General features: G+C 35.9%; 1 protein-coding gene across 2 annotated transcripts in view; it reads left to right on the top strand.

Annotated features, from left to right (window-relative positions):
* The first annotated feature begins 209 nt into the window (after positions 1-209).
* Positions 210-13,330, top strand: part of elf2b (E74-like factor 2b (ets domain transcription factor)) — a 31,594-nt gene continuing 18,473 nt past the window's right edge. Inside the window, exons 1-2 of one of the 2 annotated variants that reach the window (XM_005159828.4) lie at positions 210-554; positions 12,881-13,001. In XM_005159828.4, coding sequence (XP_005159885.1) covers positions 12,927-13,001 — 75 coding nt within the window. In that variant the 5' untranslated portion in view covers positions 210-554; positions 12,881-12,926. The remainder of the gene's footprint in view (positions 555-12,880; positions 13,002-13,330) is intronic. The other variant, XM_073921267.1, reaches the window with a different exon arrangement.

Raw genomic sequence — 13,330 nt, 5'->3', positions numbered from 1 at the left:
AATAGGAATGATAAAGACCAAAATATAGCTAAAAGATTTAAATGGACATATCATTAATTATGAAAACAACACCAAATACACACTGTCTTTGATTATTTATTATTTCATTAAACATCGAGGCAGTAATTAACTTCTGAGGGTGTGGGCTCTCTCTCTCTCTCTCTCTCTTTCTCTTTCTCTTTATCTTCTTTCTCTTTCTCTCGGTCGGTGTCTTACTGCTATGATTCTGAGCTGGATACAGTCTGCAAACACAACATCGTGTCCTCTGTGCCTGATCATCATAGAGTCTGGTTTGACTTGCACTAGTGGGTAGTGCTGGAGGCCCATCATCATCATCATCATCATCAGTAGTCAGTGAACTAGTTCAGTGTGTCTGTTTGGAGAGACCCGTATATATGTGTATGTGATGATCAGGTGTGTTAGCGTTTAGCCGCTAACGACAACAGTCTGACGGGCTCTCACACACCACCGCGGCCAAACTCCATGTTTCTTATATCTGTGTAAACCAGACCTACTCAGAGCGTGGGTTTTATTCGGAAAATCAGCTTTTTAAGGTAAGAAATCTACTTTTATGCCACCCATACCCCGAAGAAGCATTAGCAGGGACTCTGCGGTTGTATTAGCTTAGCTCTGTGTAACGAAGCTAATGAGGCACTTTGCGGTGCTCTTTAGTTTCTCTTTGCAATATAAAGAGCATGCCTTAAATGTAGACAAGTATTTTTTTCTTTTATATGTTTAGAAGTGGCTGCATTTGTTGTGTTTCAGCTCGCATGTGTCGTCATTTTGCAGACTGGCTAAGCTAAATGCTAGCAGAGTTGACAACTATAACCATGTAACGTTACGCTGTTCATACATCTGTTTTCTTGTTAAAATGTGACTTTTTGTTTAAGTAAGGGGTTTTAAAATTAAATTAGCTTATGTGAGATTTATATTTTAGCTTTGTAATGTATCCACGGCAGTTGTGTCAGAGATGTTCGATGTTCACAAGGTTTATGCTCAAAAAAAGCTGTCTTTATTCCTTAATAGAGTACATCTATACTTTAAGTGTAGGTTTTCCTTTTAAGGGATTGAGATAACATCGGTTTGTGTTATTTCCTTTAGGGTTTATATTGTGACGCCCACTTATTTGGAGAGAGTAGTGCAGGATCAGGACTTTGTTGTAGTCACTGGTGTAAACAGTGATGTTACATGCACGCTTATGGTAAATGTCAGGATTGTATTTGCTGACATGTAATTGTTACTGTGAAATGCAGACAAGTCTGATAACGATCTTATAAGCAAGGCATTACTCTAGTGTTGAAATCATGCCACAAGCTTTTCTTCTACAATTTGATCAATTCCTTTGGCAAGGGGTGATTGACTATCTAGGCTACTGATCTTTACATATTGTACAATTGGGGTTGTAATGGTATTAAAAAGAACTGGTTTATTGTTAGCATATGTCCATTTAATAACCATGAGAGATAATTTTTGACCTCAATAATGTGTCAGAAAATACTGAAATTGACCTATTTCAAATATGAGTGCACCTCACTGAGTGGGCTTGACAAATCACCTGTAGAAAACACACTGTTTAATCTCTACCACTTTAACCAACACTTGCACCAGTTTTGCAAATTTGCACCAGACATATCTCTAGCAAAACACCATGCATTCATGAAGTGTGCTTCACACAGGTGAGTGGCAAACCACCTGTAGAAACATTCTTCACTCTATTCACTTTATTCTCGACGTTTGAGCAGGCACAATCTTTTTGGCTCGAGACTTCCGATCTCATTCACTTCCATCGATTTTTAGACATTAAAAACAGCTTGTTTTGCTGCCTGATGTTGCCAACTGATATTTGCTTATATTATTCTATTTTGTCTCTATAGCCATGCAAACACTTGTTTGTAGAGAGAGTAGTTTGACAGTTTCCTGTCGTTTATTATTCTTAGTAATTTCTCCCATTGGCAGCTGAATCGGAAGCTCTAAAACAATCGCAAAAACGAGCGCACTTCCGCATTGAAGAATAGGATCAGACTGCACGAACAAGTCTCCCATGTCACAGATCTCAGCTGTCATAAAGTCAGACTGAACTACAATGAGGATGCGACAAACATAAAAGAGAATGCTCCCGGAGTTTGACGTCATCGGCCCGGGATACTTTCACTATCCAACGCTGTGAAATTATTCTTCGCAGCAAACGTAAACTATCTGTAACGGCAATTTTGTGCACAGCTTGTCTCCATAATAAAACCAGAAAAAAATAAAAAAGTTTTGACGTTTTCCTGCTGTCAATTGAATTGTCGCATGGATTGCATCATCAAATTCGAAACTGCCATTGGTTCTTGGATTGACGCTCATTGCAGCTGTTGTCACACTGCAGAAAAGTGAAATCTGATCGCAACGGGCACCAAGCGGCTGTCAGTGAACATGTCAAACCAACAATCAAAGATTATCGATTTTCGCCTAGGATTTCAGAAATCATTTAGGATTTCCCAAATTAGTCTCAGATGACAAAATCATGGCTGAAATCTCACAGTGTGAGCAGGGTTTTACCCTAGCACTAACAGTTTCCTTGTATAATTAGCACTTCTTGGGTGTTGCCTTTTCTTCATGAATCACTGAATGCCTCCTCAATTGTAAGTCACTTTGGACAAAGGTTCTGCTGAATGACTAAATATAAATGTAATGCAAAATAAAATTAATAAATACTTTAGAAATTTTTGCCAGTGGTAGATAATGTTGACTATTCTTCTTAACAAATGTAAAAACTTTTGTATTACTACAGTGGCCGAGAAAGCTTAACGTGCTGCAATTTAAGAAAACACGTGCAAATTACAAAAAATGCCAGCGATTACATAAAAGATCTTTATCTGTTTGAAAGCATACATGTTGCAAATCATCACAATGCAATTAATAAAATGCACTGCATTTTCTCACAAAGCAAACATTTTATAAAAACGCTCTGCAAATGTTTCTTGGAGACCCTAAAATGTGACGGACCCGGCTATTTATGTTATGGTTATTTAGGCTAATAAATCCTAAAGACAAGGGAATCGGGATATTAAAATAAACAAATATCACCTACAGCTTCACTGAGGAAAATTCTCGGCATAGCAGTGTCCATCATGTTTTTGGGCTCCCTTGAAATGGTTCCGTTGTGTTTGTTTCTTTTTGTGTTGTGAGAAATGCAGCATGTTTTTGTAAATTTTTTGCATTTTGAGAATGCAGTGTGTTTCATACATTTTTTGGAGAATGCAGCGCATTGCATTGCGAGGATTTGCAGCACGTGTGCTGTCAAACAGGCGTAGATCTTTTCTTAATTTGCTGGCGTTTTTTGTAAGTGCATGTGTTTTCTTAAATTGCAGCACGTTAAGCTCTCTCGGACACCATATATTACTATATCCGCTTGTTAAGTGTGACGTCAATAGAAGCAGCTTCCGGGTCCAAGTGCTATATCAAACTGTATGTGGAGACTCATCAAATGGTAATAATAAACGTTTGTTACATGTAATGTTTTCGGAAATCACAATCACAATGTATATATCCATATCAGATGGCCAGAAAGTGATTAATTTTTATAAATTGTTAAAATGTTGGTATTTGTGATGCTTGTAATCCAAGAGACTGATGTGTATCCTTTGATTTTATATTAAATTCACTTTAATGTGTGATAGGACTAAAAAGTGGCCGTAAACGAATATTTTCTCAATTCAAATAAGTAGTGGCTTGGACCCGGAAACAGTATTACACACGCCACGACTTGACAAGTGGATTAAAAAAAAAAAAAAAAAAAACATCTTGGAGGATTTTAATTTTAATGTTCATGTTTTGTTGACATTGTGCAGTCAAAGGAAATGAGGAAGCAGACTATACCATAATAGTAGCAATATAGACAGACCTCAAGATTTGTCCAGTACCTCCTTTGGACTTAAAACCAGTAAATTGTTCAAATGTTAATAACAACAAAGAGAATGGGATCTGGATACAATAAACTAACCACATAAAATTATGCCCAATGTATGAAAGAAAAACCTTTAAAACTTTTAATGCCTAAAAATGTGTAGGCGTGGCTTTCATCATGGGAGAGTATGGAGGAGTAAGAGAGAGGTAGGGAAAGATGGCGAGTCGTGCACAAAGTAACCTGGTCTCAAAAAAAAAAAACTTCTGCGGTTTGGCAGCATTACAGGTATTGACTGAATGAGAATGAAAAAGCAGAATAAATACGAATGAGACGATTTGCAAATTGTGCTTGAAAAAGGTGACCACGAGAGAAGCAAATACCTCAAACTTAAGGTTGCGTATACGGTATTCAGTTTCTGAATGATTTAGGCACAAGTCAACAGTTTGGTGACACTGTCTGATCCTTATGTCTTAATTTTTTATTATGCACAGTAATTATGGATACCAAGGTAAAATATGGAGGAGGTTTGACGGTTGCATTAAACACAAACAAACAAGCCATACAAATGAACAGTATTAGATTAAAATAGGCCAAATAGTTGAGTGAATGAGCAAATAAGTGATATGTTACTTTTAAAATAAACGAGTGGATGAACAAACAAATGCAGTACTAAGATTAGATTGAGTAAGATTAAAACAATAGCATGTGTTATTGTTTTTAAAATGTATTAGTAGATATTTATATTAATATGGTTAATGAATGCTTTAGAAATATTTAAATTGAAATTTTATGTTAACTTGTATAGAATTATATACAAAAAATGAAATGTATATATTTAATTTAATTTTAGGAATTTTCATTTCCATTTTAGCATTGCGGTCTACTCTCCTGCTCAAGGATAATCAAATCTGTGGCTTTTAAAAGATTGAAAACCCCTTATTTAGAATAGGAGGGAAGCGCTGAAGTCACAAAAGCAGACTTTGATCTACCTAATCAGCAGTTGCTCATTTTTAACCGATAAGGTCTTTGAAAGGTGCAGGGCCTTGAATGGATTTCTTTGCTCCATTAGGAATTACATCTCCTACATATCTGCTTCTAAATCACAATATGATTATAAATGCTCTAAAAGCCAAAGAAATATGGTTTGTTGAGACGAATGAGCATGCATGGACAGGTCAAAGATAGGGGAGATTAATCTAAATAAGAGCGGGATGTAAAAGCATGCTCGTGCATTGTATGCAGACGTTGCTGGGTTTCCAATTGAATGCCCATGAGTAGGGTGAGTATTTCCTTTACACTTTCATTGAATGTGACTTTTTCCCGCAGTCCACATCTCAGTGATTCATTGAACTAACTTGGACTTTAACATAGTATGATGTGTAAATGCAAATAGGTATATCAGTTGCCAAATTATCTTGTAGTGAAAGCAGCTTTGATTGTTAAAGTCTTCCACTAGAATAAAGTGTTAGGAAAGTAAACATTTGGATTTTGTGTTGAGTTTAAAATAAACGCTGGATTAATAAACTGAGTCTCCCTGCTTTTCTAGATGTGCTGAGATTAATAAGTGGGGTGTGGTTCAGTGCTCTTTGGAACTGGATTTATTGCATACAAAGCCTTTGCCCCCTCTGAGTTTTCATTGGCATGAACAGATAGTTTTACAGCTGTGCCAACCTCACTCCACTTCTTAATTATTGATTTTATTGTAATCTAAGGAATATTTAGCCACTTCAAAATCTTTTTGTTCTCATTCTGTTTCGTTCAGTTGTTTATTATAGAGTTTTTTTGACATTTAAAAACACTCTAGTCTAGTTTGTGGTTTTGCCATCATATCAAAATAAATCATTTGTTGTTGAGATTACTTGTATTATAGGGCACAGAAAATTCCATTATGATCACAGAAGTTGTAAAATGAGGCTATGTTTACATTAGTGCATTTCAGTTTTAAAATAATTCTTGGGCAACTGTATGTTTTGCATTATTCTTGACTAGGCATGGACCAGTGCGATTCTGATGGTATGGTAATCTTGGATAAAAATATCACAGTTTCACAGGATCATGATATTGTGATTTGATTGCTACTCTAGGTATTTTTAAATGTCTCGGTAAAAACAAAAACTTTGGTCCAATTGAACAATACTGCACTGTTCCATAGCATGCTTGGATGTATGTGCATTAGCAATTAGTTTTTCAAATGTTTTCTGAATTGTGGGCTGACCAAAAGCTTTTGATCCTTTGCTGCTGGACATATTTATTGCCCTAAATAAATAAATAAATAAAATAGTCATTGACAACACATAAAAAGAATACATATACCGCAGGAATGGTATAACATTAGCAGTTTTAAAACTGTGACTTTTCCAAACCGTGGTAAATCTTGAAATTGGTTATTGTCCTATTTTTTTTTTACATACACTGTTTGGAAAATAGTCATATTTAAGAGGCTTGATAAATCAAGAAACAATATGCAATAGTCCAGAAGACCAGTAAGATGTGATTGTGATTAGCTGTGTCTTTGTTTTTAAAAGATTGTGTTATAGACTGTCTACTGAAATGGGACACCAGTTTTGAGGATAAGTAGTTGTCCTAGTTGTCCTTGGCATTTTCAAAACTCAAGTTTTGGAGTAGTATGTATCAATACCAGGCATAGTTCCGTAACAAAATGTAGGCCTTTATATTTTAAAATGAAAACTCACTAGTGTGAACAGCACTTGAATCTCCTTTAGTAATGAATGTGCACTTTGTTAATTAAGGAGAGAATTGTTGAGCTCAATTTGATGTAACTGAGCATGTGCACTCAGCACAACTCTGCTTTTTGCAGTGACTAATCGAAACGCATCTGATTGGCCATTATGTTCATAAGCTCAACATAAGTAGATTGGTTCTTATTTTTAAAAGCACCACTGTGACACATCCTACTCATTTTGTGCTGACATTGGGGGTTTGGGTTGATAAATTAGTTCTAGATCATTGGACTCTGTTTCAATTGGTATGGTAAAATCAATGAGGATTTAGGATGCCATCGGAGCTAAAATTTAGACGTGGGCATTTTGTTTACAGCACAGTTTGTAAGTCACAGGAAATAAGAGTGATGAGAAATATGTCTATTGCAACAAAAACATGTTTGGTTTTTTGACCATGGCTGCATGTAAACATATTATAGCATAGATTCAAAACTAAATGCTAAACCCTAAAAAAATATAAGATTAGTGGCACATTAAGTTCTTAGTCAATACTAACTAACCAGATTTGTATTCCATCTGTGCTGTGATGCAATGAGTTGCTTTATTTTAGTTTTATTATCATTTATTATTCTGTAGCTTAGATCTGGTGTAAATATATATTATAAGCATAAAAGGTCAGCTTCAGTTGGTAGGGAAAACTGTACCTTGGCATGAAGTCAATGATTTATTAAAGTTTGTTAATGCGCACATCTCTTATCAGATACAGAAAGCATTCTTTGTGCTGCTTTGGTTATTTAAAGCTTGATTTGTGACCATTGCCTGAACATAACCTGTCATTTGGCATGCAGAATTTGAATGTTGGAAAATTTGTCTGCTTGGTGAACCAATTTTGTACAAGGTCTGTCAACATTTGCTCTGTCGTTGGCCCAAATATTTGACCTCCGCTGACTCATGCACAGATTTCTCTGTTTTCCATCTGATCTTTTAGTGACTGAGTCATATTATTAAAAAAAGAAACCACGTTCTTTTGTAAAACTACAAATTTAGAGCAAGAGTGGAGTAACAGTTTGCATTATTATGCATGAGTGATAATGAAAAATTACTAATGTTTTAATATATTAGTTTAATCTATGTAATACTGGTCTTTGTTTTTTGTAATATCAAACAAATAAATATCTTTAATAACTATTTTCCTTAAGAGCATATTGCAATGTTGAACTTTTAGTTAAATAATATCAGTGCGTTAGTCACAAGGCTTTATGACTTGTAATATTTCTTTCCTCCTAATATTAAGAATACATTTTGTCACTGATCACAATTAGACAATGTTAAATGAGTACAATTGTAAGCAAGCTCTAAAATGTTTTGGTCTTGTCTGTTGGATAGTAAACCCATTTGTTCAAATAGTCACTGAAGACCACCTATTTTACTGAACTAATTTGCAACATTTTGGGATGTGTTGAAACACATTAGCTGGACTATATTTTATTTTATTATCTGATATTCCAAGTACAATGTTCTGTCACTAGTCCTCCTGATTACACAAACTCACAGCAATTTGTGAATTTAACTGTAGCTATTGGAATTGAAAATAAAGCTGCTGCTTTCTCTGTTTTCTGTTCCGTCTCTAGTCTTTTCATTGTAATATTTATAAACCGTGAGCTCATTTTATAACAGATCAGAAAAGGACCCTACATACACACACCCAAAGACCCTCCCCTCAAAGAAATCAAGTGGTTGAAAGCAGACAAAAGTGATGGATTAAATCGCAATGTGTAATAACTTAGAGCGCTTTTCCTTAATATGGCTTTGATCTGATCTGTTTGATCTCAAATGACTTAAACGGACAGTTCACCCAAAAATAAAAATTGTCATCTTTTTCTTATCCTTTTTCCAAACCAGTATGAGGTTTCTTTTGTTCTGATAAACTAGGGCTGCACGATATTCTTTATTATTATGATTATGCACGAAAAATCTGACATCGTTATTTTATTCTTCTCTGATATATATTGCGATTTCAGCAGATTAGTCGAATAGCTCTATTTGGACTGAAATCATTCATTTAGATTGATTCGGATCATTTTGTAACGGAGTGAATCAAACAAATTGCAAGCATAAATTAATAAGATGGAGCAAAAAAAAAAAAAAACGTAAAAAGCAGTGCGTTATGGTTTTCTGGAGAGGCAAACAGTAGTCAGATATTCAGGTACAGTGAGTGAATAATTAAATGTAGTAATAAGTCATGTCTTCATTGCTGACTAAACTAATTATTGCGAATGCAGACATTGCGTTATTGATGCTGAAACTAGGGATGTTCCGATCTCAGATTTTTTTTTTTGCTTAGAGTCATTTGATTTCGAGTATCTACTGATACAGAAACCCAATCTGATACTTCTATAACACATAAAAAATAATAAAGAAGAGTGAAGAAACAGATCATTTTTAATTTTTAATTCAGCTTATTTTAAAAATCAACAACTGTTAATAAACAGAGCACTTCTGTTTGGTAGCTTGAAGAATCAAGTAATAACATCAATTTTACACTTTTAAAATTAAAAACATTATAAAAACAATGAGCACCTCAAATACAGCAAGTTCACATATCTCACAGTTTGATATGACAGTGTTGTCGTCATCAACTTTATAATACCTCTAGACCACAGAAAAGAAACTAGGATCTGTAAGTGATGTTGTTTGTGAAATATACCTTTGCTTCTAAAGACTACAGAAGAACTGAATCTAGTAAAAACAGAAGTGGCTTTTTGTCAGTTAGGTGACATGTTTTGGCCGAAAGCTGAGGTCAGTAGATTCTCATTGTGGAATAATTTGTTGCATCTGGAGGACTGTTGGGTGGAGGCTTGATTTTGGCGTCCGCTGCTGCTGCGTGTGTGTGTTTCTAAAGGTGGGACGTTGCATCACTGGAGAGTCTGTTGAGGACACAAAAGCAGCGTTGTGCCCTGGTCATGTGACGCCTGTTCGGAAAGCTCTGACCATGTGATCCTGCCTCACAAAATGCTGAGTCCAACTTTCAAACACTGCCTCACCCTGGAGACGTGAGCATGATAGAAAGATAGAGAAGGGGAAGATACAGAGCCACTGAAGAAGGAAGACGTAGTGAAACAGGTGTGGACGACTTAACAGGAAATGAAAGCAATAGTGTGCAACAGCTCTGGCGTGCAGTCTACGTGCGCTTTTCTCATTCGCTCCTTAATCAGTCTTTCTCTGATGCTGCTGTGCGGGGGAAAGTGCCTGTCGTACGTGGAGTCAGTTTGTTGGAATGTGAAGATTTCTCAAGGACAAGGAGTCATGGCTAAAGTGGACTGTAGTAGGCTTGGATTGTTTCCTGCGAAGTTGGAATACATCTCCGAACGGACAAGGAATTCCTGTGCTACACCAGGAACAATAGGTTGGAAACAGATGAGTTACTGCTTGAACTTCCTTGTGATGCTGTCTAATAACTTAGCAAGTGTTGAATTGAAACATATACTTTTAAGTAACTGTACACTCAGCGAGCTATTCAGCCACAAAGTGTAGAATGACATGTTATTGTAGCTTATGCAGAAATTTTAGATGCTTTCTTTATATTTAAGGACACAAATTGTTCTAGAACAGCAGTTTTGGGCAAAGCTCTAATGGGGAAGTTGAAAGAATCGTGTCATTTTGTGTGATTTGCGCATAACATGATCCAGATGCATCTGTGAGGGAGTGTGTGTGTGTGTGTGTGTGTGTATGTGTGTGTGTGTGTGTGTGTGTGTGTCGCGTTTATTTGCCACACCCCTCTTCGTCCCTGCTCAGACCTTGTGACTGTGTTGCTTTGGCAATCTGGCTGGGAATTTACCAAGGAACTTTAACAATCTTCATTGTCTGTCTCTTTGACGTCCTCTATTTACTCTTTGCGATTAATTGAGGAAAAACAAACATCCTTGATGCCATGAAGACATAGTATGTAATGTTTTTTTTTCCTCATAGAACTCTTTTATTCACTCAGTCCTCATGTACATTTAGTAGAACGAGTTTGATGCCCAAAAAAGATGAACCATGCAGCATAATTTCTAATGCACATGCTATTATTTGATGAACATGAATGAGAATTTAGAAAAATCGTTACTGATTTAATACAAGAAGAAGATCCTTTAACATGTTTTTTTTTTGGCAAAACCCTTTGTCCATTAAACTTGTTTCATTAGATTGTTCTGGTTTTAATTATGTGAGAACTTTTTTTTTTTTTAAATTCGGGTAACTCTTTTGAAGAGTTTAAGCCAAATACATATACAAATATTTATACTTATGTTAAACAGTTGAGACATAAAGTTTTAGAGATTTTAGCAAAAAAAAAAATTTTTTTTGCAACTTATAATTTGGCTAAATTATAACTTTTCCTTCCTTGAAATTATGTTGGCGTGGCATTAAAGACAAACAAACTAAAGATTTTGGAGAAGTGATGAAAGGGAATTACTTTGTTTGCACCTGAAGATGCAGTATGTAATTTTGACATCCAGTGGTTAAATTAGGTATTGCGTTTGTTTAGAACCAGGAGTGCAAGATCAGGTTGCCAGATTTACGACATCAATAATGGGCCGGACTGTCGAGCCTAAAGGCTGATTTAAGACTGATTTAAGTCGTGTTCTAAATAAAAGCAACAGCACATGATATAAGGAATATTTCCATAGTAAAAGGAGTTTTTGTCCTAACCAACACCTCGAATTGATATATTAGGAACGGCATCTATTCTCGCAGGTGGACAACAGAAAACTATGAGAATGTTCACCTCAGGTAAACCTCATGCGCTTTGTTCAGTGTTAAATGATAATAATGTGAGTTTGAATGCCATTTTACATGACATTTATTGCCATACCACTGAAAGCAGCAGCATTTTCATATGAAATGGAACTTTAGTGCAAGCCAACACATATTAGTGGCTCAGCATGTAAATGTAATAATTTTAAATAGGTTTATGTATTAATTAGATTATAAAGCATTTTGTTGGAGTGCAGTAAGTGCACTATTCTGCGCTTCTGAATGTCAGATGTTTTTAAATTTCTGTCGTGTTTCGTCTGGTGCAAACAGGCAAATTGCTTATAACTGCAAATCTCCACACATAGCGTGTTAGTACACGGGGTTACAATGTAACCTGCTCACCTAATGTTTACGTTTGTAATATTTATATTATTTGTTAATTGATAACCCCACTCATGTGGAACTCTAAATCCGCTTCTAGTTTCATAGGCTGTTACTCTCCACTGGAGGTCGCATTTCGGTCGTGGATGCGTACTTTGAGAGCCTTTCTGACTCAATGAGTGAAATATGTTGTTTTCCACAAAGGTAACCCAGGGTGCTGAAATATAACTGGCTAAACTGGCATTAGATTGGTTAAATTACTAGACCAAAGACACGACCTGGCACATAACTCACATTTCCAAAGCAGAATATATGAGTTTAGCATTGTTTCAGATAAACAAGAATGTTTCCTAAATATCTGCAAACATATTATGGTATTTTAAAGCTTTAGAAAATTCAAAGACTTACATACAGCAAAGTATTTTTGTAGTCAAAAACAAAATCTATTTGCTATCTTGTGAGATGTTATTGTTTCCTTTTTTTGTATTTCTCAAGATTTTACGTGCAGTCTTCTGTTTTCTTGATGCCACTATTTTTTTTAATCTGATATTTAAGTATTGGTCACTATTCATATTTTCACTTTCTGAAAAGGAACCTGCTCAGTTATTGTAATTGTATTATTCTGTAGTCATGTGACATACTTTTTATGCTGCACAGTTATCTCCTTTAGTTTTTGTTAGATAAACAAATGTTGAGAACATACTGTTAAACCTCAGTTTTGTTTTTCCATATAAAAAAAAGGCATACAGGCTTGGAATGGCGATTTAGGTTTTAATTGAAGCATTCCTTCGGACCTGAATGGTTTGAGCATATGTTGTCACTATTGCGGTGCTCTGTCACTTTAGCCATCTGGAGTGTGTTGGCAAAGTCACTCAATAATTCAGCTGCCAGACTGTCCCACTGACGCTTCTTGTTTCTCTCTCTTTCTTTCTTTTATTGAAGGTTTTATTGTGAAGAACATTACTCAGTTTCAGCTGCAATGAGTTTCATTATAGCTCTTCAGCCCAAAACGTGTTAGCTGTTGCTATGGCGTCAATGTTTCATTGGCAGGCTTCCTGTTTTGGTGTTCTGTTCCTTAGCAAAGAGCGAGTTTCCTGTTGAACCAGACTGATAAAACAAGCATGCAGGTTACTTTTGTTTATGAAAGCTTAACATGTTTTCTTTCTCTTATTTCTTGTCTGTTGTTATGCAGTCCTGGAGTTTGCCACAGGAGGTCAGCAGAGTGTGGGGTATGAGTCATGACTTCTGTGGTGCTTGTAGACAGTGGAGGAGCAGTGGTGGAGTATGTCACTGCAGTCGATGACCATTTACCGGTAAGATACAAACTTGCCTTTAGCATATTTGTCGCTTTACATTAGGTTGCTGCTAGTCTTGCATCTTTAAACTACTGACTAGGGATGTTAACAATTACTCGATGCTCTAAGTTTGTCGATAACCTTTTTTTAATCGATAGACCTTATCGATGACCATGGACATTCAAAAGATAAGTTATGCTTTGCGCTTTGAGACACGCGTCTTTACACATTAAATAGTTAAGTGTGTGCAGTTTATGTTACCTTATAGAGTCACTTTCATGACATTGCATATTGGGGTACGCATAAAGGCCTGTTATACACAGTCAGTTATATCTGTGGGTGCTGCC

Source organism: Danio rerio, chromosome 1 (assembly GCF_049306965.1).
Source record: "Danio rerio strain Tuebingen ecotype United States chromosome 1, GRCz12tu, whole genome shotgun sequence".
NCBI lineage: Eukaryota > Metazoa > Chordata > Actinopteri > Cypriniformes > Danionidae > Danio > Danio rerio.
This window is presented reverse-complemented; position numbering and strand designations above follow the sequence as displayed.